Raw genomic sequence first — 27,852 nt, forward strand, 5'->3', positions numbered from 1 at the left:
CGTAGAAGATGATGTTACCCCTACCCCCAGTTTCAGTGTAGTCTTTTTAATATAAATGATGAATTTCATTAACAATTCTACTTTATTCTTTCTTTTAAACCTGCTTTACTAAAAATATATAGATCATGGAACTGTGGATCATAATCCAGTACTGAGTCTTTTATTTTCTTGTGCCTGATTTTGGCCACTGCATATTTATTTTTAGATGTGTTTATCAAACGCTAATTCAATTTTTTCTCTCTCCTTTAGAGAAAGCATGGGATTATGGCAACCACTGAGTCTCAGTAATACAAGTTCCATTCAGTTTTTCCTGAAAGAAAGCCGTGTATTGAAGTGAAGCAAAGGAACTATTGTGGATTACAATGTTTTGAAGATCGAGATGTTCAGTGATTTGAAAATAAGGCATCACTTATCGTTTTAAATGAAAAAGCTTAAGATCTTATGCGACTCTTGTGTTTTCTGGAAGCCATTCTCCAAAAGGGAGGTACACATTTAAAACCGATATGATGGTCCTTGCTGCAAGGATTTAAGTCCAATTGCTTTTACATCATGACCAGCTTGAAACGGTCGCAGACAGAAAGGCCTGTTGCCACTGACAGGTCCTCTGTTGTTGGCACAGATGGCACTCCCAAAGTCCACACTGATGACTTCTACATGCGCCGCTTCCGGTCCCAAAATGGCAGCTTAGGATCATCAGTCATGGCACCCGTAGGACCTCCTCGAAGTGAAGGTTCTCACCATATAACCTCAACCCCCGGTGTTCCCAAAATGGGGGTTAGGGCAAGGATTGCAGATTGGCCCCCAAGAAAGGAAAACATAAAGGAATCTAGTCGTTCGAGCCAGGAAATAGAAACCTCAAGTTGCCTTGAGAGCCTGTCCTCCAAAAGCAGTCCTGTGAGTCAGGGAAGTTCTGTTAGCCTCAATTCCAATGACTCAGCCATGCTGAAGAGCATACAGAACACGCTGAAAAACAAGACCAGACCCTCGGAGAACATGGACTCCAGATTTCTCATGCCTGAAGCCTATCCCAGCTCCCCCAGGAAAGCTCTGCGCAGAATACGGCAGCGGAGCAACAGCGATATCACCATAAGTGAACTTGACGCGGATAGTTTTGATGAATGTATCTCACCCACATACAAGACTGGGCCATCACTGCACAGGGAATATGGTAGCACATCCTCAATTGATAAGCAGGGAACGTCCGGAGAAAGCTTTTTCGATTTGCTAAAGGGCTACAAAGATGACAAATCGGACCGAGGTCCAACGCCGACCAAGCTCAGCGACTTTCTCATCTCCAGTGGGGGCAAGGGTTCTGGTTTCTCTTTGGACGTTATTGACGGGCCCATCTCACAGCGAGAGAGCCTCAGGCTTTTTAAGGAAAGGGAGAAACCACTGAAGCGACGCTCCAAGTCTGAAACTGGAGACTCATCCATTTTTCGGAAATTACGCAATGCCAAAGGTGAAGAGCTTGGGAAGTCATCCGACCTAGAAGACAACCGATCCGAAGACTCAGTCAGGCCCTGGACATGTCCAAAGTGCTTTGCTCACTACGATGTCCAGAGTATACTATTTGACTTGAACGAGGCGATTATGAACAGGCACAACGTCATTAAGAGGAGAAACACCACCACGGGAGCCTCGGCCGCTGCTGTGGCATCCTTGGTCTCTGGACCTTTGTCCCATTCAGCCAGTTTCAGCTCCCCAATGGGCAGCACAGAGGACCTGAACTCCAAAGGAAGCCTCGGCATGGACCAGGGAGATGATAAGAGCAACGAGCTGGTAATGAGCTGCCCGTATTTTCGGAATGAGATCGGTGGTGAAGGTGAGAGGAAAATCAGCCTGTCAAAATCAAATTCTGGCTCCTTGAGCGGCTGTGAAAGCGCCTCGTTGGAGTCCACCCTGAGCTCCCACTGCACAAACGCGGGGGTGGCAGTGCTCGAGGTGCCCAAGGAGAACTTGGTGCTGCATCTAGACAGAGTGAAGAGGTACATTGTGGAGCATGTGGACCTGGGCGCATACTATTACAGGAAGTTTTTCTACCAGAAGGGTGAGTCGAGATCCCTTATGTTTTAAACTTTCCTTTTGCTGTAGTCTCTGGGGAAAAAAAATATTGTATATTATATTTTTTTTAGCATTGTGACATAAGATTCACATGAATTCCTTATCTTTCTGAATGATAAACTATTTTATCATTATCATTTTATCCTTGTTGCAGTTTTTCATCTTTTGAGTTAATTTTGGGGCGTTGGTTTACAGATATCTTTATATATTGGATATTAGTTTTTTAAATTAACAGACTTTTTTGATGTAGAGGATGAAATTAGTCTTTGCTGTGTAGAACACTTGGCTGTGTCACCTTTAGGGATAATTGTATAAAGATGAAATTTTTTTTTTTTTGGTGTTATTGGGGTTCCTGGAAGTCCTTCTACCTCTGGGCTATACTCCCAGACCTATTTTTATATTTTTATTTGGAAACAGGGTCTCCTAAGCTAGCGCGCGCTGCTGGCTTCGAACCTGCGCGATCCTCCTGTCTCTGCCTCCTAAGCATGGGGATTACAAGCGTGCGCCACCATGCCCGGCCAAGATGAAAATATTTTAAATACACCTTTTTTCATTATAAAAAGTGGGATTTCTCTCTAGAGGTAGTTTTTCCTCTCAGGAGGCAGAATTGCAAAAGCAACTTTATAGTTCCTTTTCTTTTTTCCTTTCTAACACTTTTGCAGTTAGTACATGACTATTTCTTCATTGTCAGTGTTCTTATTAAGTAAATGGGAAATTTAATGTATTTCTATCCATTTTATAGGAACTTGGGTGAAAATTTTGACAAAAGTCACAAAGCTAATAACCCTCAGAGCCAAGAATTAAATTGGGCTTTCAATTTGATTAGAAATGTCACTGAAGAAAGAATTATCCCTAACATGTGGCTAGCTTCCTCTCTAGTCTTTTCAAGAGTGGTGGTGGCAAAAAAAAAAAAAAAAAAAAAATCATACACACACACACACACACACACACACACACACACATCCCCTCGTTATTTCCTACCATTAAGAATGGCATTCTAAAGTATTGAAAAGTAGTTCAGTGAATTCTTATGAAGTTTCTAGTAAAATTTGTTGAGTAGCAGTAGAGTGATCCAGTTACCCAAGCTAGAAACAGGATGTTGCCGAGGACATCAGGCCCCTGTGTCAGGTCAGAGCCCTTGGGGAGGGCCCCCTGTCTGCAAACTGAGTCAGCAATGGTTTAATGGTTTGACTTTCCACCTACTGCTACAGGATTTTGAATGTTATTTAGGTTTATTCTTCTGAATATGATTTAGCCTCAACTCTCATACTTGTAATAGTTTTATAGCATTGCTCACTTTGGGATAAAATTCATTGTACTTCTAATCCCAGTGCTTGGGAGGCTGAGATAGGAGGAGCTCAGTTTTGTGGACAAACCTCAGTTACTTAGGCCCTCCACAACTTAGTGAAACTCTGTCTCAAATTAAAGAATGAGAAATAGGCCTTGGAGTGCAGCTCAGAGGTAGAATGTCACTGAGTTTAATTCTCAGTAACAACACACACAACACACACACACACACACACACACAATTATTACATGTTGTATCCTATTCAAGAAGGTTTATTGACAGGAGGAACCTTGTTTCCTTACTAAATATCTATGTTATGGATTTTGAATCAATGAATGAAAATCCCAGTTTCATTTTTATACTATATTAGTTTTCTCAGGACAATTTTCCAGAATTCAGGTTTGGAAATCATATCCTTCTTTGACCTCTAGGATACAGAGTTTCTCAGCCTCACCTCCTTGGCCTTTGGGACTGGGTGCGTCTTTATCCAGGTGGGGATATCCTGTAATTTGTAGGGTTTTAGCAGCATCCTTGTCCACTATAATGTGGATGCCAAGAAATGTCTCCTCTCTCCCTGCTTGTGACATCATAAAGTATCTCAGGTGTTGCCAAATGTTCCTTAGAAGGTAAAATTGCCTCTAGAGAGAACTCCCACTTTATTCTGCCTGGGACATTTTTACAAGGACTCTGATTTGCTCAAATGGTTCTGAGGAGCCATCTCACCTCCATTTAGAATGGATACTGACACTGAGATAAACATAAAGAGAGAATGCATTGTTTTTATCTTATCTGTATAGCTGCTAGGCAATACGATATTAATAATGAAAATTTTTGAGCACCTAACTTTCTGTACATGATATATACTTCATTTCTCTGGATGTCCTTGAATTAGGTACTAATGTTAATCCCAGCATCCACATGAGAAAACTGGGGCTTAAATGATAAGCTGTCATGGAGCTAATATATGTTAGAGCCAGGATCCCACCGGTGTTATCTCTGAGCAGAGTCATGTTCTTAATCACTAGTCCTAGATATCTACTATGTTGGAATAAAGTGTGCAAATGGGGGGGGTCTTATTTAAAGTATTTTCTTTTTCTTTTTTTAAAATTTTTTATTGGAGCATTGTAGTCATACATCTTAATGGGATACAAGATGGTGGAGACATACATGCACACATCACCCAATTCCCGCCCCATTCCATCCCCCTCCCTCCTTTTCATGTTTGGCTTAGTGATTGACTTTGATATGTATGTTAAAGTACATCGTGTGCATTAGAGAATTTTCCTCTTCTTCCCTCCCATTCCCTCAGTTAGGTCACATTATTTGCTCATGTATAGATTTTCTTCATCTAGAGTTCCTCCTATGACCCATTTTCTCCCTAGCTTCCACATATTAGGGAGAGCATCCAATTTCTTATTAAGTATTTTATTTTTCAAAAGTGTGGAATAAAATTTTGTTTTGTTTTGTTTTTTTGTTTTTTTGTTTTTTATTTTTTATTTTTTATTGGTGGACAGTATTCATACATCATAGTGGGATACAAACTTTTGTAGACATACATGCACACATCGCCCAGTCAGCCCCCACCCGATCCCCACCCCATTCTCTCCCCATCCCTCCCTCCCATGCTTGGCTTAGTGGTTGACATCTAGTATTATAGCAATTTATCCAAAATTAAAAATGATAATCTCACATAATAGTTTTATTTGTCTGATACCAAGCTTTTGATGACTTAAAGATAACATTTCAATATTTCTTTTTTCTTTCTTACCAGAGAATATTTTTTTCTATATTTTTTTTTGGGTGAAACTATCATATATTTATATATTTATTTTTCAGGGAAAAAAAAATCTATCCTAGTATGGAATATGGACTCTAGATACCCAAAACGATCTTGAAAAAGAACAAAGCTAGAAGATATATATTTTCTGATTTCAAACCATATAAAGCTACAATAATTGAAACAGTGTAGTACTATTCTAAAGGCAAATATATAAACCATTGGAGTTAAATACAAGCCTAGAGCTAAATTCTTCCCTATATTGTCAAGTTATTTTTGACAAGGTTTCCACGAACATTTGGTGGTGGAAATAATCATCTTTTAACTAAATATTGTTGAAACATAATAATTACATGGAAAAGAATAAAGTTGGACCCTTACCTAATCCCATATACAAATATTAACTCAAAATAGATAAAAGACCTAAATATAAATCTTAAGACTATAAACTTTTAGGAGAAAATCTGGGTCATAAAACCTCACAACATTGAAATTGGCAGTGATTTCTTGGATATAATTTCAATGGCACAGGCAACAGAAGAGTATACAAGCTCCCTAAAAAATAAAAAAGATATTGTATATCCAAAGACAATGTAAACAGAGTTAACAGTTACTAATAGAATGGTATAAAATATTTCCAAATGCTATATCTGAAGGTATATTAATATTCCAACTAGAAATCCTAAAAATTAACAACAATAAAGGCAAATAATACCATTTAGAGATAGGTAAAAGACTAACATAAATAATGAATCTCCACAGATAATCAATCTTAATTGTCTGTTGGATGGAAACTCTTGTTTCTCTGGTTCTGGTGTGTGTTACCTATTTCTTCTTTGTAGTTAATCTGAGTATTTTCTTTAGTGCTGGTTTTGAAGACATAAATTCCTTCAGTTTCTGTTTGTCATGGAAGCTTCTTATTTCCCCATCTAATTTGATAGAAAGTTTTGCTGGGTAGGAAATTTTTGGCTGGAAGTTGTTTTCTTTCAGAGTTTGGAATATGTTACTCCAAGCCCTTCTGGCTCTCATGACTTGGTTTGGGAAGTCTGGAGTGATTCTAATTGGTTTGCCTCTGAATGTCACTTGGCATTTTGCTTTTGTTGCCTTTAAGATTCTCTGCTTGGCTTCCACATTGGTCATTTTGACAATTATGTGGCGTGGGGATCCTCTTCTCCGATCCTGTCTAAAGAGAGTTCTATACGTTTCCTGGACCTGTGTATGAACCTCTTGCTCTATGTTTGGAAAATTTTCTGCTATTACTTCCTTGAAGAGATTGTTGATCCCTTTGGTTTCACTTTCTTTTCCCTCCTCTATTCCAATTATTCTTAAGTTAGCTCTCTTAAAATGGGCCCATATGTCTTCAATATCAGATTCCTGCTGTCGGATATTTTTTCCTAGATTAGAAACTATGCGTTCATTTTTGGAATGATCATCTTCTAAGAGCGAGATTCTGTTCTCTATGTGGTCTAATCGGTTGTTCGTGCTTTGAATTGAGGCCTTTACTTCATTAATTGCATCTTTTATCTCTTTTTGGCTCTCTCTGAATTCTTTTCGAAGCACCTCTATTATTTCTACAGTTATTTTCCTGATTTGATCTTATAGAAATCTCTGATTTTCTGATTTATCGGGTTCTGATGTTGTGGGGTTGTGGGCATTCATTGCTCCAGTATTATTCCTCTTTCCCATGATTTCGGAAGTTTGTGCCTTCTCTGGGTTCTTCCCTTGGGTCACTATGACTTCACTTAAGGTGCTCTGGATCTCGAGTCAGTAGTATCTCAGACCCCACTACTCCTTTACTGGGTTTTATCACAGAGTCTCCGACCCAGAGAGTCGATAGAGGCTGCTTTAGACTGTGGGGGGTGCCAGGTTGCACGTTCTCCTATGGTGTGATATCTCTGCCACCGCCCCCCCCCACTGGGTCAAGTCCCAGGGAGTACAGTACTGGGATTTCTCCTCTGTGGCCCGCAATTTGACTCACTGTTCTTGAGAATGCAGATGTAGCTGTACTGGATTCGGTGAATTCGGTGCTGTTGCCGCCAGTGGCAATATGGCGCCGCTGCTACGCCCTCAGCCGTGATGCTGGCGTATTTCTTCTTGGTTTTGATTTCCACTCTGAATCCCTGCAGCGTGTGCTGAGCTCAGCCACTGGGAGCTTTAGATTTTACCTGTGGCGAGAAATCCCGCCTGGCTGTTCCGCAGCGGCTCACCTCGGCTTGCTGTAGCCGCCCGGTGAACTCGCCGCTGCCGCCGGCAGTATGGCGCTGCTGTCGCGTCCTCGGGTGTGAGTCCCGTGTATCTCCTCTGTGGCTCTGAGCTCTGTTCTCAGTCCTCTTTCTCTCTGGAGCGTGGTGATTTTTTTGTTTCTCTGGTGTTGGTGTTTTCTGGCTATGAAAGGCGCTGATTTTGTGGTAATGGAGATTGGTTGTTAGCAGGGCTCTTAAGCCCCGCTTTTCTTGGTCGCCATCTTCCCGGAAGTTGGAATAAAATTTTAAACACACATACTTCAGAACTATTCTGCTTACTCATTAATGCCTCATAAATTTAAAAGCAGTAAGCTAAATTAGAACTGCTTAGTTAAAGGTATTAGTTAAAAAACAGGAAATTTTGCATTCGGGAGGCTGAGACTGGAGGATCACGGTTTGAGGAGAGTCTCAGCTACTTAAGTAGTGAGGTCCTGTGCAACTCAATGAGACCCTGTTTAAAAAGACTAAAAAAATAGGGTTTGGGGTATGGTTCGGAGGTACAGTGCCCCTGGGTTCCATCCCTAGTTCCACCAAAAAAAAAAAAAAAAAAAAAAAAAATTTTAATAGGGAGGGGGAAAAGAATGGGGTAGAAAATGGGGAAGGGCTAAACGAGTGATGTGTGCGTCTACCATCATGTACCCCATTAAGTTGTATGACTACAATGCACCAATACAAAAAAGAAAAAAAGAGTATTCATATCTGAAATGTTTTATTTTTATTAAGACAAAAATATGTTTGCTAAACTCTTGAGAGTCCAGTGGCTTTTCTGTGACAACTATTCTGCTCTTCTGAACTGTATATTAACAGTATACACAAGAGCACGACCATACACCAGGAACGCCATCTCAAACAGAACCTGCTTCAGAGTTTTTCCCTTGTTTCTATAGTTCTTTCCCACATCTAACCCAACAGTTCTGTTTGCAGTGACTGCCTCTTAGTAAGTCTTCCCAAAGCCTTCAACTTGGCTTTTATAGAAACAATACTTATCTTTTGTACTCATATTTCATTAGCTTTCATAATAATTAAGTTTCATGAAGAAAATACCAAGTCAACTGCTATCGGGGGGTCTAGGAAGATGAATCCAACTTTGTTACATTGAGTCCAGCCGGTGGGAGCAGTATGTGTGTGCTGTGGTGGGGATGACCTCTGGTGCCACTCGGATTGCATCCAGCATGGTGTCCAGTGCCGTGAGCAGTGGTGCATCCAGGAGGCCGGTCCAGTGGGAGCAGTCACAGAGACCACTTGCCAAAACAGCTCTGCTTGGGCCACACAGCATAGGAACTTCTAGTCCTGAGCCTGGCATGGTGGCACACACCTCTTACCCCAGGATTTGGAGGCTGAGACAGGAGGATCACAGATTTGAGACCAGACTGAGCAACTCAGGGAAGCTTGCATCAACTTAGTGAGACCCTGTTTCAAAAAAAAAAAAAAAAAAAAAAAAAATATATATATATATATATATATATATATATATATGGCTGGGGGTATAGCTTGGAGGTAGAGTGCCTCTGGGATCAATCCCTAGCACCACGAGAGAGAGAGAGAAATTTCTAGTCAGATCATTCCTCACACAGTAATTAAGTTCTTTAATGTATAATAGTACATTAAGAGTTTATATGTTATCTATGCTTTTATTACAGTATCAAATAGTTAAACATTTTCTCATAGGTTTTATTATCCAGCTTTGACTCACTGAAATTGTGCGCCCACCCTCCCCATGAGAACCTTAAAGCAAGAGCTTTTGTGAGATGGCAGCGGCCAAGTGTACTGCACCACCCACAGGGCTGGGCCGCCTCCCCAGCCTCGCCCTCATCTCTGCTGGCCAGTGCTTTGTGGACTTCCTCATGGCCAAGTCTCAGGGAGAACCTCTTACTGAAGTACACTCGATAGCCAGCATCGTGTGTAAAATTGATCACACCCACTTGATGATCACTGTAGCAGAGTATCACTGTTGTGCACATGTAAACTTTTACAGGATATTTGACTCCAACATATAAACCAAGTCCACTGCTGGAAAAAGGCAGGACCAGTAGAGGAGCCTCGTTGTTTGGGCTTACTGAAATGAGGTCCTTCTCCTGCCATTTTTCCATCTTGCTCGCGTGCCTGTGGTTCTATAGACACTCACCCAAGATGAAATGATAGTAACAGTATAGCTAGCATTTATCATGTTCCTGCTCTGTGCCTTTGTAGACCTCAATCGGTGCTTGTAAGACACCAAATCGAACCTGTTCTTGTGACCAAAGTTCAAGTGCTGTGACCACGACCTTAGAGAGGCTCAGATCAGGCAGTAAGGGTAGCCTTCAGAATGATGTGGTTATCTTTTTTTGAGTATGTACATATTCTCTCTCTAGCTTTTATTTAATCGCCATGATTAAAGTAAGGAGATTTTTAAGTGGAAAATAATAAGTTTAAGAATAATCAAGCCGGGCGTGGTGGCGCACACTTGTAATCCCCGCGCTTGGGAGGTGGAGACAGGAGGATCGCGCTGGTTTGAAGCCAGCCTCGCTGGCTTAAGAGACTCTGTTTCCACATAAAAATGTTAAAAAATAGGTCTGGGAGTGTAGCCCGTGGGAGTGTATCCCGGAGGTAGAAGGGCTTCCAGGAACCCCAGTACCACCAAAAAAATAAACCAAAACAAAACAAAAAAAAAGAATAATCAAAAGTTGACTGTAAATCCAAGCATTTAGGAGGCAGAGACCAGAGGATCGCGGTTCGTGGACAGCCTCGGCTACTTAGCAAGGCCCTTCGCAACTCAGTGAGACCCTGTTAAATTAAAAAAAAAACAAAAACAAAAACAAAAAAAAAACGCTTTTAATCCCAGCATTTGGGAGGCTGAGACAGGAGGATGGTGTAGGTTCGAGGTCAGCCTCAGTTACTTAGTGAGGCCTTTGCAACTCAGTGAGACCCTGTTTCAAAATAAAGAATAAAAAATAGGGCTGGAGGTGTTGCTTGGAGGTAGAATGCCCCTGAGTTCCATGCCCAGTACCACACACACAAAAAAAAAATTAAAAAATAAAATGAATTATTAAAAAGACTAAAAAATATAGGGCTTGGGTTGTAGCTCAGAGGTACGGTGCTCCTGGATTCTATCTCCAGTACTACCCCCCCCCCCCAAAAAAAAAGTTGACTGTAGCTAGCGTGGCTTATTGAGGAAGCAGCTTTTTCTAGCCATTACTCACCTCCTTTTCCGTGGCTCCACTGCACTTTTCCAGTTGTTTACCGAGTGCAGTTGTCTGTGAAGCATAAGCTTGAACACCATTTGGAGGATGTCTTCCTCTGAAGAGAGCCCATTGCTGATAGGCCATCTGTGTCAGGGTGGGTGTGGCTCTCAAAGGCAGATGATTAAAGATGCTGTGGTTGGAAGGGCCTCACTGCTAGGGCAGACAGGGGCAAAGAAAACGTGGCCCCGCAGCAGGGAATGGGCTTTACTTAGGAATAAAACCTGGAAGGAGACATCTGACCAGGTACAGAGCCACAAGAGTCAGAAAGCCCGCCACTTTACAGGCTAGGGGCTTTTTATGTGGCAAGGGAGTGGGGGGAGGGTCAGGGATAGTCTCCTTGGTGTGCTACTGATCAGGTCGTCTTGGGGCAGGGCAGTAGTCGGGGGAGTTTCTCTTTATTTTTTCTTTGTTCTTAGTCTTCCTCTGGCATGACTTTATGGCCAGACCTCACAATGCCCACACTCACCCTGTTGCCCAGTGGCTGGGAGAAATCACAGTTATAATAAGTCCAAAACTCATCTAAGAATGTGTTTCTTTTTTTTTTTTTTTTTGGTGGTACTGGGGTTCCTGGAAGCCCTTCTACCTCCGGGCTACACTCCCAGACCTAATATATATATATATTAATTTGGAAACAGGGTCTCTTAAGCCAACGAGGCTGGCTCCGAACCAGCGCGATCCTCCCCTTGCCGCCTCCCAAGCATGGGGATTATAAGTGTGTGCCACCACGCCCAGCATGAAAGTGTTTCACTCTTAAAAAAAAAGAGGGGAAGCTAGCCAGGTATGGAATCATTCAGGTGGCTGAGACAGGAGGACTGCAGGTTTGAGACCAGCCTCAGCAACTTAGGGATACTCTCAGCAATCCATTAAGACGAAGGGCTGGGGGTGTAGCTAGGAGGTAGCCCCTGGGTTCAAGCTCCAGTACCAAAAATATTTTAAGAACACATACCTAAATAAATAATCATTGACGTTGACTTCATTTGGAGGTAATTCTCTATTCCTTCCCAGGGAGTTTTGGAACACTACATATGTTGTTGAGAAGTTAGCCTAGGAGTGTGTTTTCTGTCATCTTTTCATCTGCCAGGGCCTCAATAGCAAGGCGGCCCTTAGTAATTAAGGTTTTGTGTGTTTGCTGTGTCTTGGCTGTGATCTCCCTGTCCTAGCATTCTTCAGCCGCTCCCAAGACGCAGGCATTCGGGCTTTCCTGGCGCCTGAGCCAGTCTCAGTCAGAGGTTGTGGGAGGGGGCAAAAGGGGCACCTGCTTCAGCTGCCCCCCCATGTGCTTCATTCCAGAGTCCCACACCAGCTCCACTGCTTGATTTTATTCAAGGTTATATTCTTAAGATCTAGTTACAGAAAAAAAGAGAGTTGGTTTTATAATAAGACTGGTAATGAAGACATTGCCCTTGTAGAAAGTGCCATGTGAGAAATTTATTTTAGAATTTGGTGCCAGAAATTGTCTCTGGCAGCTACCAGACACCCACCTTTCCGATGACAGATGTATCTTTGTGTCTTTTGTTTTACTGAGTCTACCATTTGACCCAACTCCCAGGACCATATGTGATGATCAGTTATAGGACCTTCATTAGAGCACATTTTCTTCCTCATTCATCTTTTATTTTCCTGTTCTGCTTTATTAGCATGACTTGCATATGTCCTTTATAATAATTACCTCAGAAATTCTCTTTGAAAGAAGATGTGCAGTGTCTTCTTTTGCCTCAGTTCCAGCTGCATTTCCCTCCAGCTGTCACTTGCCTCCACCTGGATGGCTGTCAAACTGTCATCTCCAAGGCCTGGGCAGAAGCTGCAGGCTCACTATTTTTTTTTTTTTTCCCTCCTCTTTGCTCTCCTTCTCTAAGTACCACCGTTACCATCAGTTGCTGAGATTTGAACCGTCAAAGCTTCACTCACAGTTTCCCCTTCCGTGGGCAAGGCCTCTAGAGTCTTACTGTGAATTGCAGCCAACTTTTGTTTTTATTCCCTATTCCCAATTCTCTGTATAACTTCAGTTCCTTATTGCCTCTTTCCCAAATTCTAGCAACAGATTTTTCAGTCTCTCCGTCAGAGATCCAACCTCTTGTGTTCAACAGATAGTCTTTTATTTAGGCATATTAATGGATGCGGCATTGGGGCCCTCTCCGAAGCAGATGTTAAGACAGTGTAGGCCTGAACGTGATTGGCTGGGGTGTGGGGCAGCGCCTGTGAAGGATAAAAAGAGGAGGGAGCAGAATTCAGTGGAGAAAGACTTCAGCCCACCATGCAGATCTGACGGCAGAGGGAAAGGTGGGAAGGGAACAAGAATGGGCAGGGAGCGCCTCACACCAGGATCCTGATCTGACAACACCCTCAGCAGCTTGATGGAGCACCAGGAATGAGCATTGGTGGCCAGGCCCTACTAAACACCGCCCCCCATCCTTCCTGCTTACTTGTTGGTTCTGGGTTGCCAGGAACTTGTAGCTCAGCATAAAATCTGCAGCATATCCCAAAAGTGCTGCATCCAGAAACTTTTGACTAATTGTGCTGCTTGTGGCTGGACTGGTTCAGGGTGTTGAGCTTCCATGGCTCCCATATACAGACGAGTGCTCAACGTGCCTGTGTGGTTTGGGGCACTGGCAACCAAGACAGACAACCCTTGTTGAGCGAGCATTAAAGTGGGGAAACTGCAGAAAGAAAGCCCACTGTCTGTGACTGCAATATATCTTTTCTTATACATGCATGCAAATTTATTTTCCAATTTCCTTTTCTTTCTTTCTTTCTTTTTTTTTATTTTTGCGGTGCTGGAGATGGAACCCATGGGCATTGTATCTCTGAGCTATACCCCCAGCCCTATTTTTTTTTTTGGTCTTTTTATTTTTGAAGCAGGGTCTCACTGAGTTGCAAAGGGCTTTGCTAAGTAGCTGAGGCTGTCTGCAAACCAAGATCTTCTGGTCTCCACCTCCTGAATGCTGGGATTACAAGCACGCACCACCACACCCAGCAATTGTCTAATTTTCTGTTGATAAAGAATACCCTGAAAAGTTTTGCAATAGTTTTAAAAATTAAAATAACTGCATAGTCATTCAATTATGCATTTATGTAATCTTTCAAATAATATCTAGCATCTACTTTGTGCCAGGTATAGGGCCTAGGGAAAAACAAACGCTGATGCACCTCTATCTACCTTCATGGTACTTAGGCTGCAGTTAGTGCTATTAAGATGAAATAGAGGGCTGGAGTGCATTTTAGTGGTAGAATGCTTGCCTAGCTGGCCCAAGGCCCTGGATTCTGTTCCTAGTACCAACTTCCCTCCATCTCAAAAAAAGATAATTTTTTCTGATTAAAAATTGTTTTTCATCTACTATCTCTTTATTTCCTCTGCCTGGAACTTTATTTAGATAGATGGTAGAATTCTTGGATTTATCCTCTGCCTTTTCTGCTTGTAATTTCAATTTCTTAATTTCTTCTATTTGTGTTTTATAATCATTATTTTTATCTTCTGGACAAACAGTTGGTACATAGCTCAGCAGTGTTTTATTATTCTGTCTTTTCTCTAGATTTTAGCAGTCATGATTTTATTCCCCAAGAATTTGTTATTTTTGTTTTCTTGTAGTTGCTTTGTATAATAGCTTTTCCTTACTGCATAAACTCTCTGTTTATCCGTATTAATTTAGAAAACACCTTTTGCAATTCTCTTCCTAAAATGGTCTGCTTCTTTTTAGTTGTATGTTCTGCTTTTATCTTTTGTCCTCTGTGCTGTTGGTTTCCCCTGTATGTTGCGAGATTGGTCACATGTATAACTAGAGGCCTGGGTGGATGACACAGAGATGCCTTCCCTAGGTTAGGGGCTAATGCGAGGTGTCGCTGTGGAGTGAGGGAGCTTTGAGCAGGTGCACCATTTTGTCAGATGTGTGGGGCCTGACACGCTCCACTCAGGCTGCACTCCTGCACAGGGCTGTGCTTCCTTCCTGAGCCCGCCGTGTGCATTGGAACAAGTTAGTCCTCTTCCTGTGTTACACACCACAGCCTTTGCAGCCCTCCCCTTCTCAAAGGCCAGGCACTCTCCCTTCAGTTATTCCCAGTTGCTCCAACACACTCTCTAGGACATGTTAGTTCCCAGCACACCTGAGGGTTAGGAAATGAAGTAAACCTTTTACAAATGCATGAAATTTGGTGCTGATACAAAGTATAAGATTTATTGAGTTGAGGAGCCAGTGTGTACATATATCACCAGGTAGCAGCAGCAAGGGCGCTCTGTGTATTGGCCTTACTGATGCAAATCCTTTTCTGCTCTCTTCAGAAAATGAGACCACAGACAAGTTTGTATGTGGTCATGGTGGTTTTGTGGCTATTAACCAAGGCCACCAATTGATCCCTACAGACACAAAATGCCATTATTGGGACTAATTTTTACCATTGTAAACTTTAGAAGACACAACTGATACATGTTTAAGACTGTGTAGTCTAGCATTCTCTTGACTACTTTGAATATTTAAACTTTATTTTTGAACATTTGTTTTAGGTTCCCCAAAAAGATAGTTATTAGCCATTTGTCAAAGGCCATTATCAGTCTGCTAAAAATCTCTTAGGATTCTGCTATTTTTTATTTCCATTTATTTCAAATAAGGGTTACTTCGGGGATTTTTGGTTGTTTCGTTGTTTTTGCAATACTGGAGACTGAACCCAAGACTTCACACAAGCTAGGCAAGTGCTCTTCCACTGAGCCGCACCGCAGGTCTTTCCTTTGAGATACTGTTTTCATAAGTTGCTCATGCTGGTCTCCAACTTGCAGTCCTCCTGCTAGAGTTACAGGTGTGTGCTATTGTGCCAGGCTTCGTATTTTTTTTTTCTTTAACCATTTTAATGCAATTTATTATTGTCAACCTAATCTCATAATAAAATTTCCTTTTTCTTGGCAAGTTAGAAGCCTATTATGGACTGCTTAAGCAAATGTTGTGTTAAATCCTCAAACTTCATACAAGTTTACAAGTAGACAATCCCACTTTTTAAGAAAGAATTTGAACTTGAGTCCTGAGCACTTTGTAAGTATAGGCAGTTACTTTTATGCAACAGTAATTACAAGCTTCACTAAGTGCTTTGGGACAGGATTCTGGCATGTGGCCAATCCTGTGCAAATGTCCCCATCCATTACTCTGACTTGCTTTTGACTCTGATGCAAAGTCTTAGACTATTCAATTCTCATGAAACCTCTGACCTTATAATTAGGATGAGCCCTTTGGGGACCAGAGACTGAGAGTCCCTGAACGGTGCTGTTTCCCGAAACAAAGAATGTCTTTAAATGCTTGGTCCTTCTTACCTCCGCTTTGGCAAATCTAGGTTTCGTTTTAAAAACAGAATGTCTCTTACTCTGTGTGTGTGTGTGTGTGTGTGTGTGTGTGTGTGTGTGTGTGTGTTGCTAGGGATGGAACCCAGGGGCATTCTACCTCCGAGCTACACCCCCAGCCCTAGTTTTTACTCTTTATTTTGAAACAGGGCCTCACTGAGTTGCAAAGGGCATCACTAAGTAATAGCTGAGGCTGTCTGCGAACCTCGATCCTCCAGTCTCAGCCTCCCAAATGCTGGGATTACAAGCGTGCGCGACCACTCCTGAGCTGTCTCTTACTTTTTGTTATTTGTTTATTTAATTCTCTTAACTTTAAGTTTTATCATAGGGGGTGGTATTGGGGTTTGAACCAGGGGCATTCTACTTCTGAGATCTACCCCCGGCCCTTATTTTTTATTTTGCAACAGGATCTCACTAAATTTCTAAGGCTGGCCTTAAACTTGTGATCCTCCTGTCTCCTCCTCCCAAGTACTGGGATTAGAGATGTGTGCCACCACGCCTGGCTACATTTTAACTTCTCTAACATAGTTAATAGTCACAATGAGATGTAATAAGTTGTACAAAAGAACAAAATATCTGAACAGCCTAAACTCAATAGGCAGATAGTTTAATTGAAACCCATGATATAGTAAGTAGTCTTGTAGGTTTACTCAGATTACCTATTTACTGAAAATGTTTGGGGCCAGAGTTCCTATCTATGAACTAACAGTGACATACTTGTAGCTCAGCAAGCAGACTGTTGTACTAAAACTGAAATAGTAAAAATGGTGAAACAATTTTGATTCAAGGTAGTAAAGTCACTGGTCAGTATTTTGGTCTGCTGATAATGTAATGAGGCTCAAGGATATCTGTATACTCATTTAGCATTTTTAAAGAAAATTGAAGATCATTTATTTTTTCCTTCTGTACAGTCAGTTAAGATAATGCTAAAATTAGAAAGTGAATATTTTTGTGACTTTCAAATATATTACCATACTTCATTCTAAAATGGCTGAAATCAATCTGTAGTTCCGCCAGCAGTGTATGGATATGTTATAGCTCCACCAAGGCTGCTATTTATTTATTTATTTATTTATTTATTTCCTATTTTGGAAAAGTTGTTTCTAATTGTGTTAGGCATGAAAGATAGTAGCTAAGTGCTTCTTGGATTTGTGTTTATAATGTTTATTTTTTCAATTTAGAATTTTAAGTTAACAATTGTAAAGAATTGTCTTAAGCCGTAAATCATAATTGTATAAACTATTTATAGTCAATCTAGATTAGGCTGATGTTCCTAGAGAAATGTACAGCTAAAATATTAATACATGGTCTGTAGATGAGATGGAAACCAATATGAGCAATTCAAAATTTGCTGGCTGAAGCCTATAATGCTGTTACTGTATTTTTCTTTTCTCCTTTACAATTAAAATATTAGGATTGACTTTTTTTGCCTGTATATATGTGCCTGTGCACAGCTTATGAGCAGGTAATTTGATTGTATCTGATCTAATCATGTGGCACTTTGAACTACTCACTGTTTCTTTTAAGAATGTGAAGTTATTGTTATGAGTGCACCCACCCAAAATATGGCTATTTATGCAGAATGGTTTAGTGGCAGCAGAACTATTTATCACACTCTTTGTACCGTCCTTGTTAAAACTCAAAAAGCATAACTAATTAAAAAAAAAAAAAAGACTCGGTCTAAGTATGCTCAGTATTAGTTGTGAGCAAGGTCGGTAGAGGTGGTATTCGTGGATACAGCATTGGTATCTCTCCCTCTCTACCCGGAAGAACCGTGGCCATAGAGCACATGAGTGAAGAGAGCGTTCTGTGTGATCTGAGTGGATAAACAGGGTATCTCTTTAGGCACCACATTTTATTTAGCCAAGTTTTATTCTAAGATTTTAGAAACATCTGAGAACATAACATTATATGTAATTGCTAAGAAAATAAACTGTGAAGATAGTAGTTAATGTGTTTGAATTCTAGTTCTGCTATATACTACTTCTGACTTGGATTTTCTAAGTTATAGGTGCTTCATCTGTTACGACAGCATCTCTCTTTCTCGTGGCTGATGTGAATAGTAGAGTCCTTGCACGTTGGTTTTTGGTATTCCGGTGTGTCAGCTCTCAAATGTTATATCTGGTGGTATAATACCTATATTTCAGTTCACCTGTCAGCTTCATACCCTACTTGAATCTCAGTCTCTCTCACCTTCCCTTTGTATCCTCTGACTTTACTCAGCCCAAATTCCCTCATTAGAATCTTCCTTGCTTTTCTTTAACAGTCCTCATCTGTCATACCCTCTTCTTGTGTCCCTTTCCCTCTGGCCTTCTCACCCCAAAAGAAAGGCAGAGCTGATCTGGGGTCTATCTCCACTACCCAAGAATGGAGACAGATGGATGGTAGGGGAAAAATAAAACACGCTGCATCTAGGAGGGCCATGGGGCCGAGAGGAGGGACTGCTCTCAGTGAAGCTGAAGGGCAGGAGGGCCAAGTCACCAAAGGACCAGGCTGAGCACATAAAGTCCAGTGCATTCATCCTGAGACCAGAAGAATTCTCAAATTCAGCTGGGCAACTCAAACTGTGAACCCTCTATTGGAGGGTTTTGTACTGCATGAAGAGTTTTGAATTGTGTAAATTCATTTTCATGGGCAACACCCCCCCCCAATCTCTCTATAATCCTTGAGCAGAAAAAAATGAGCAGTGAACAAAATCATGACTTTTATCGTAAGAACAATTCTTAGTTGAAAGACTTTCTGGACAACTGGAGTCTTAATCATGGTAATAGTTTAACATTGGAAACTGGATCAGAATCTCCATTCATAACAGTGGAGCTGACATGAATGAAGACTGCCTGGAAATGCTCATTTGGAAACAGTAACTACCTCTCTTCAGTTAAAAATGGGGGGATGTTTATGTACAAACAGGCACATACATTCAAAAAGATTTTTCTAGTGTTATCAAACCAGAGATAGGTTTGTTTGAAGATAGAGTCTGATTAATGTGTTTGAAGTTAGTTTATAAGTTTATAATTATCTCATTACCATTCCCCAACTCAGAAATATACTACTTTACTGGAAAAATTAGACAAAAATATAGTCAGATTTTGATGATAACACCAAAGGGGAACAAACCCCTAAAATAATTTTAGAGTTTATATTATCAATATAGTATTCTTCATTTTTAGCCTTTAATTTTACTTCATTGTTTTATATATCCTATATAAAACCTTTTTAAAACCAATTTAAAACCTTTTTTAAATTGCAGTTTCAATTTTATATGCTAAGTTACACTAAAATGATTGTGTCTAATATTTATATTTTTATAAATTTATAATTTTGTAGTGTTTCTAATTTTTTATATTTGAAATATATTAAAATGCTTGGTCTCATTAATTTGTATTATGGATTCTTAACACTTCAGAATAAAGTCTAAGTAATATTATGCAAGGTAAACACTTTCCTATCGCTCTCGATATTTAGTTGCCCTTCTAGAAGATGCCTAAGGGGCACTTCAGATAAGACCTAAAAGATAGGAGGATATAGTCAAATGAAGAGGAGTTGTAGAAAGAATGTTCTAGGCAGTGTTTTTCAGATGGCAAAGAGTATAATGAATTTGCAAGCTCAAAGAGAAGTTGATTATGGTTGGTTCTCAGATTCTGAAAGGATGAGAGAAATGTCTGTTAAGGATGGAGTGATGAGCTGGTGACGGGTTATAAGGACCTTTAGGAAGCCATGAAGAGTGTTGAAGACCCTTTGGGAATCCAGAGGTGGGTGTTGAGTGTAGTGGTGGCCGGTCTCGTGAGCATTTTAGAGGGACCATTGGACTGTTGTGTGAAGGAGTTGAATAGAGGTAAACCAGTTATTATACTCAGGCAAAGAGTGAGCAGGGTAAGTAAGAGCAGTGCGATGAGGGGAGGTTGGTAGATTTGAGAGTTCCTTAGGCAGTAGCGTTCAGAGGCACTGCAGGAGAGATGTCCAGTATGGGTTTCTGTAGAAAGGCAGTGGGTTCACTTCTACAGATGCTCCTGGGACCGGCAGTTCATTAGGTAGACGCAGAGACAGGACTTGGATAAGTCCGGAGTGGACATACAGACTTTTTAATGTTGTGGGTACTGAGATGGCAGTTGAAGCTGAGCGTGGAGGAAATAGTCGAAGAAGAAAGAAAACTGAGCAAGGGCAACCAGAGTGGTAGAAGGAAAGTCAGAAGAGGGCGATGTCACAGAAACCAGGAAGTAAGCATGTTTCTAGGGGGAAAAAAATGCTGTCTGTGCTAGATGTCATGGAAAGTTGGAACAAGGTAAGGACCCAAAGTACCATTTGTTTTAACTTAAAGGCAGTTGTTGGCGACCCTTCCGGTTAGAGTAATTCTGAGGTGAGTGCGGAGGCGGCTCTCTCACAAGTGTCCAGTGGCGGCAGGAGGGACTCCTAAGTGAGGGGCATGATAAGGCCCCCACTGGAGCCTGGCGCTGTGGAGAGGACCAAGCTCAAGACAAAGGAGCATACCTAAGGCGCGCCTGGAGTGAGCCGAGGCCCGATGTAGGGAGATTAGGTTTGGGATTGGAGGGGAAAAGAGGAGTCTGGCCACAGGTAAATGTGTGTGCGTGATGGTAAATGATGAGGAAGTTTACTTGTGAAATGGCGTCTGTGTTTTCTTTGTGATGTTGACAGCATCGCCATTTGCCGAGACCGAGGAGGTGGGTGATGGGATGGCGACATTAAGGAGAGTGGAGGATGTTTGAAATGTTAGCCCTGCAGAAGCAGAGAGCAAGCTGACCGGGGAAAGCCTGAGGTCTGGGACGAGTGGAGGTCACTGGTGATGAACTGGCGGTGGCTGTGTGTGTGCGAGTTTCTCCAGCAGCAGAGAATAGCACTTACCCTTCCTGCAATGTGTGGGGCGTATTTAAAGGGTTTCTAGAGTCAGGTTTTGGCCGCATCTGCGAAGTGCAAGGAACAGACTAGAATGAAGACATGACTCCTACTCATCTTTTGACGCATCCACTGTTGTTGGGTGCTGCGCTATTAAGATGTCCTCTGAGATTATTGAGGTGTATTAATTGAAGCTCTCGGCTCCCTCAGGAAGTGGCCCCACACTGCTGTTGTGTTGTTCTTGAAGTTTTTGGTCCGCTTTTTTATACTGTTTCTGTCTCCTCCCTTTCTGTTTTCTTCCTTGTTGTCAGTTGTCTATCACATTGCTGTCTGCATGCAAGTTTCTATCCACCCTACACCCTGGACTTTGTCAACCTCTGGAATTATCACACCTCTGAAATAAAGCGGTGGGCTTGAAGACCAGACAACTACGCTTGTTAGAATTATGTGCAAAGTAAGAGTAAACAACCTCTGAGTGTGATTCTCTTGTGCTGTGACTTGAGGGTTTTGTACATGAATTTTGTGACATCTATCGGGTTGTTTCTCAGCTGTCCATAATATATGAGGTGTCTGTTGCCTGTATTTCCATTGTGATTTTCCTAATTTTGAATTTCCATGGATTATAATATTCCTAGAAAGCCCTTAGTATTTATGATCATATTTTTTGTAATTGTGCTTTAAAGTACTTGCAAAGTATTTCTGTGTTACCTAAATTTTAAGGCTAAATAATTAGATATCCAATGCTCTTGTTTCTTATTATTCTCATGGATTTTCAAATACTTATATACTTTTATGGCAAGAACACACATTTTTAAATATGTATGCATTTTTTGTATGCAAATAACTAATGCCATGTTACAACTTGGTCATTTCGCCATGGCACATGTAATAAAGTAGAAAAATGTAAAGCAAATATTTTGGAATTTTGAGCAAGTTATCTCCTCACACTTTTCATATACACCTGTGTTGTATGGACTTCCTCATCTGTGCACATCTCATATACATACCAACAATTTCCATTTTTAAAAGAAGCATGTAGTTAGATGCCCAGTAAAGTTCAGCATAGCGTTTTTCTATAAAATAACTTAATTTTGACCTCCATGGTCTCCACCTCTCTGGTCAGGAAGGTCAATTCCCCACCAGTCACCTGGAGACTCCCCCTGCCACCCAGGGCTGCGCTGAGGTGAGGCCCTGGCACTGAGCGCAGCGGAGGCCAGCCCCTGACCCACCAGCCCCTGCGGTGCCGGCCACACACCCTCCAGGTGCCGGCCTCACTGGGCACTGCCCCGCTTTGTGTTCACTGCATGGGAACCACTGGGACGCCCCAGAGCCCTGTGTTACACAGGCCCTGCCTCGGGACGCTCAGCAGCTCTTTCCTAGGAGTGCCTCTCTGCAACACAGCTACCTGGGAGCAGAAAACAGCTCAGGTCCTCCATCAGGAACCTCACTCCTCTTCAAAGAAAGCTTTTTAATTTGGAAGAATTCCCTTTCTTCTCAAACTCCTTTCTCGATAGGTTTAAGATGTATCTTTTTAAACAAAAACTAAAACATCCTGGCACAAACCTCCCCTTAAGCGGTGAAGTACATCCAAGGTAGTGTAGCCTATCAAAATGGTGAACAGAGGGAGGAAACACAAATTTCTTTAAAGAAATTACAATAGCGTATCTAGCCGGAGGGTAGCAAAAAACTCAAAGGCCATCTCTCTGTTCCATGTTTTCTCCTCTGGAAAGAAACCTAGGTAGCTTTTGTTTTTATGACTCGTTGAAAGATACTAAAATTTGTTAAATGTGCTTACATTTTAGTAATGAGAATAATTTCCCAAGGGGTGATCTTAAATGCCAAGTAGAATCTACCATTTTCAAGTGTTCCATGAAGTTTCTGATTTCCTTTTGTCTTATTTTACCTAAGAACACTGGAACTATTTTGGGGCTGATGAGAATCTTGGTCCGGTGGCTGTGAGCATTCGAAGGGAAAAACCAGAAGAAATGAAAGAAAATGGATCTCCATACAACTACCGAATAATTTTTAGAACTAGTGAGGTAAGTTCCAAGTGAGAGAAATGTGAGTCTTTAATTGAAGTGGGGGGAAATGAAGTAGTAGCAGTAGCAAAACGGTGTAGATTCAACAGCACATGGTCACAAATGTCCTTGGAATAAACTAAGCTCCTGTCTCTGTTCTGGTGGTGGTCGAGGTGTACAAGATGGTTGGGTCTGGATCCTTTCTTTCATTTTGACTTTAGGTAGATACATAAATGAATGGGAATTTGGATTCTGAGAAAGTTCTGTTCATGAAGTGTGGCATAAGAAATTGGAGCCCTCAGAATCCCAAATGGGATCTTGCATATCCTCCACAGGATAGCTGGAAATCACCCTCCCAGCTTGAGCGGTCAGCGTGCACCTGGATGAGAGGGGCCATGTACGGTGTAGCTCCAACCTACTGCTGAGAATTTTTTTTTTTTTTTGAGTCAAGAAAAGAGAAATTGATTTTGTTTCGCCTACCCTTGCTTTGCTGGTTTTTATTTTAGCAAAGAGTTTTGATGAATTTATCATTCCTGTGTGTAGACGGTTGAAATGTAAATGATGTTCACCAGTGAAGTACACTGTCATGTTGACTTTTGTATAAAAAGATGGCCCGCTGTTTCTGAATTTCTTAAAGTTGACTACTCCCGTTGTGTAATAGTCTTTTACTGTCTTCATTTATTCTTGGGCATTGGCAATATAGACATCTATTGACCTCTCCCACTTCTGATACTTTGTTTTTCTAATCTCTTTTTTTAATTGGTGCATTATAGTCTCACATTTTGAAATAAGGTTTTGATAAATTGCTGAGGCTGCCCTGAAACCTGTGCTCTTCCTGTCTCAGCCTCCCAAGTACTGGGGTTACAGGTGTGTGCCACGAGGCCCCACTAAGATTTTATTTTAAAATGAAGCTCAAGTTAAAAAAGACTAGCTGACAAAGCCTGGCATTGTGGTGCACGCTTGTGATCCCAGCATTCAGGAGGAGGAGACCAGAGATCACAAATAGCGTTTGCAGCCAGCCCCAGCTACTTAGCGAGGCCCTTTGGAACTCAGTGAGACCCTGTTTAAAAAAAAAAACACTAAAAAATAGGGCTGGGAGTGTAGCCTGGAGGTAGAATGCCCCTGGGTTCCATTTCCTGAACCATACACGCGTGCACACACACAAGCTGACCAAGCAATTTTTAAAAATTGTGACCATGTTTGAGACTATGGGATTCCTTTTTGTTTTCTTTCTAAACATATGTGTAATTGTTCTATCTATCAACTTACTGCTTCTCCGCTCCTAATTCACTTTAGAATTGTTCTTAGGCATTAATGATTTATGTCCCTTTGAGGTCTCTAGAAACACTGGGTTTGAAACTAGTTTAAATCGGGCATTTGGCTTCATATCCCCCGTTAATGCCAGGCAAGTTTAGGAGTTGGCTTCACTTAGTCATTGTTCCTAAGCTTGAAATCAGGGGAAATTAAAAATAGGATTTTTAAAGGCAACACGTTAATGTTGAATAATGTGCTGTCCAGGGAGACGTGAAGAGCTTACATGCTCTCCTGTGGTTCTGCATGTGCGCCCCTTCCTGGCTATGAGGGAGTGCACAGAGCATCGGGGTGGGGGGGGCAGGTGCTATCCCTCCAGATCACCAGGCTTCTGTGAGCACCTCACTTCCAGGTGTTTCTGTCTTTTTGTTCTTATCTTTTCCCCCTGCCAGGGCTACTCCAACTAAAACCCTGTTTTGCTCTTCCTTTTCCACATTGTCTTATCCATGTGCCCTGATCTTGCCTCTGTCCCAGCCTGTCCTTCCTGCCAGGGTGGGAGCTTCCTAGGTGGGCCTTTTCCTCCAATCCTGCCACTCTTCCTGTGAGCCATCCTGCCCCACTTGCCTGGCGGGCCCTCCTGGCTCCCAGGTTTGCTCTGTCCTGAGCTCTGCTGTGGTCTGAGCCCCTCTCCTGGTCACAGCAGCTCCTCAGGTGCTCCCCTCATCCCTGCCTGCACTGCTCTGGCCAGAGGCTCAGCCCTTTTCCTGCTGGCCCATGTAAGTGAGTTCTACCCCTTGGCTCCTTCCCCTTAGGCTTTGGTTAAAAGATCTAATGCTGTTCAAGAAACCATTTTCAGGCAGCTGTGATGCTGCACGCCTGTAATCACCTTACTTGGGAAGCTGAGGCAGGAGGATGGCAGGTTTGATGCCAGCCTCTGCAACCTAGCAAGACTTTGTTTCAAAATAACATGTAGTTCATAAGTAGAATGCCTCTGGGTTCAATCCTCAGTACCAAAAACAGAAGCAACAAAACATTGCACCCTGTTGCTTAAGTTCAAATTCATGTTCAGTTCCTGGCAACTTGGATTCCAGATGTTCAGGCCAGAACTTTGAAGTTACGATTTGACTCTTCTCTTCTCCTTCCTCCTATCCCCAACTGCCTTTCAGCAGCTGTGTCCATGTGTCTTCACAGTACGGTATGTCCATGTCTCATCCCCTTCTCCTCATCCTGGGCTGGGTCCCAGAGCCCTGCATCCTGCCTGCCCAGCAAGGACCTCTTGAGGGTAACACAGAGCTTCTTCCTTCTCTCCACACCCTTCTGAGTAAGCCAGGCCTTTGCAGCTTAGAGACCTCGCTCTTCTGCCTGCCTGGTCCCTTCCTGCCACCCAGCCATCTTTTGTTCTAGGTGGTCTTGGGACATCCTCTGGGGACTCTGCCCTCCCAGTTGTTCTCTATGGCAGCATCTTCCTGCCCCCTCCTGGTGCTCAGCACTTGTATTTCCAACCTGTGCTCACAAATCACAGGAGCACTGGGTGGGGTGGCTTATGCCTATTATCCCAGTACTTGGGAGGATCACAGGTTCAAGGACAGCCTCAGCAACACAGACTCTGGCAACCTAGCAAGACCTTGTTTCAAAACAAAAAATACAAGGGCTGGGGGCTTAACTCAGAGGTAGAATGCCCCTGGGTTCAATCCCCAGTACCACAAAAAAATCAATTGGCCAGTTGTTCACAGGGACCTGTCTTGGTCACTGGACCTAAAAGTTCTGCTCTCTCCTCGTGTTTTGTTTTGTTTCTGGGGGTGCTGAGGCTCTAGCCCAGGGGCTCCCACATGCTGGGCAGATGCTCCACCACTGAGCTACACTTATTTTATATAAAATTCCATGCTTTATTTTTTATTAATACTTATACTATCTTACCTATCATGCTTAGTTATTTTGTTTGCTTTCTTTTATTCCTGCTTGAATATAAGCCCCATAAGGGTGGAGACTTTTATATGAGTCGTTCATTACCTAATGCCTAAAATAGTCCCTTCCTGGGGCCAGAAGTGTAGTTCAATGGTCAGCGCTTTTCCAGCATGTTAAGGCCTTGAGTTACGTCCCCGGTGCCACAAGAAAAGAAAAAATAAAATAGTTTTGAGGCCGGGCGTGGTGGTGCACGCTTGTAATCCCCGCGCTTGCGAGGCGGAGACAGGAGGATCGCGCAGGTTCGAAGCCAGCCGTGCTGGCGTAAGAGACCCTGTTTCAAAAATATAAAATAGGTCTGGGAGTGTAGCCCGGAGGAAGAAGGGCTTCCAGGAACCCCAGTACCACCACCAAAAAAAAAATAATAATAATAATAATAATAAAATAGTTTTGTTTTTCTTCCTTTCTTCTCTATCCCTCTTCTCTTCCTCTTTCCTTCCCTTTTTCTCTCCTTGCTCATTTTCTTCTAACATTTATTCAGTTAATTGCCACTAGCTTTTGTGTAATTCTTTTCAACATAATAACCCTTAAATATGATTTGCTTATAATATCTTTATAAGATTTTTTTCTAGAAGTAAGGTGACTAAGGTCCTTTGGTAGATATATTTTTAAGTATTGATTCCTGTCCATACTTCTAGACTTTGTGGGACAGTCAGATCAATTGTATCATTGATGCAGCTTTGCTAGACCTGTAATGCCACTTAACTTGTATTAGGGACTTCTCATATTACTACTGTATCATGCCAGTAGATGTATCAAGGAAAAAAAGAGAACAAGGTCCTCGCCATGATGCCTGGTGGCTCAGTAAATGGCACCAAGATAATAGAACTGTGGGCTAATCTCTTTCCTCTGAGTAGACATCAGTCATGCAAAACAAAAACGGCCTTCTACATATACATACGCTCCCTGTTTATGAACAATCCTGTGGCATGTGTGTATTTTTAACATAGAAGTACAAGGGTTTATGAGGACTCTCTCCTTTTGTCTGGAAGTCATTAAGGAAAATATCAGTGCATAATGCTGGTGATTTGGATGTAAAAAATGAGTCATTCTTCCCTCGTCTGCTTTGATTTTAAAGTTAGCTGTTGTCTTTCTATGGTGCAGGGTGAATTGACGTGCATTTCTGTTCTCGGCTTCTAAACTGAAAATCTCCACGCGTTGTGGTCCCCCATCCAGGCACATATTGCCTAATGAAAGGAAGAACCCAGTAGTTACTGAGTTATCCAGCCATTTTTATATGCTTTAAAAACAAAGCAAAACAACAAAAGCGCTTCTTGTCAAGTTAGACATTAAGTAATGAGAAAATGATGATGTTGGTATGTGTTACTTGAAAAGAAGCCATTTATAAATGAAAGCAAAAAGGTACTCATCAAATGAATAGACTGTAGTACCGCTAGGATTTTTTAGGAGGGTTTGAGAATAAGATGTTGATAAATCTTGCGTTTCCTTCCCTCCGTCTCTTGCCTCTGTCATGTCCCCTTTTTAATGCCACCTCTTCTGCGAGGGCCGTGGCTTCTGCCTGAGCCTCTCTGGTGCCTTCTGCCTGTGGACCATCCCAAGACCTGCTCACTACACCTTTCTTAGTAAATTCATCTTTCCTGGATCCCACTGGCTGCTCTTCATACCTTCCCTCTTACATGCCACACCGATATCTTGACACATATGTTCTATTCCTATTGCTTGCAACCTACATGTTTTATGGGTATTTGTTTAGTTTGGTACTTTTTTTCTTAGGTCACCAAATAGTATTTAAATATGTTACCAGCTTTGTCACATGAACATTTTTAGATATTAAGTCTACTTTAGGCTTTATATCTGGTTAGCTTTTCCCCAACAAATCATTATTATGTAGAGAAATATCTT

At 41.8% G+C, this 27,852-nt stretch overlaps 1 protein-coding gene across 7 annotated transcripts in view; it reads left to right on the forward strand.

Annotated features, from left to right (window-relative positions):
- Window positions 1-549: 549 nt before the first annotated feature.
- Window positions 550-27,852, forward strand: part of SIPA1L1 (signal induced proliferation associated 1 like 1) — a gene marked incomplete at both ends in the record, with an annotated part of 137,863 nt that continues 110,560 nt past the window's right edge. For all 7 annotated transcript variants that reach the window (XM_080706880.1, XM_080706881.1, XM_080706879.1 and 4 more), the window contains 2 exons: window positions 550-2,047; window positions 22,667-22,797. In XM_080706880.1, the coding sequence (XP_080563006.1) occupies window positions 550-2,047; window positions 22,667-22,797 (1,629 nt within the window). The remainder of the gene's footprint in view (window positions 2,048-22,666; window positions 22,798-27,852) is intronic.

Source organism: Muscardinus avellanarius (assembly GCF_963383645.1).
Source record: "Muscardinus avellanarius genome assembly, chromosome: 12".
Taxonomy (NCBI): Eukaryota; Metazoa; Chordata; class Mammalia; order Rodentia; family Gliridae; genus Muscardinus; species Muscardinus avellanarius.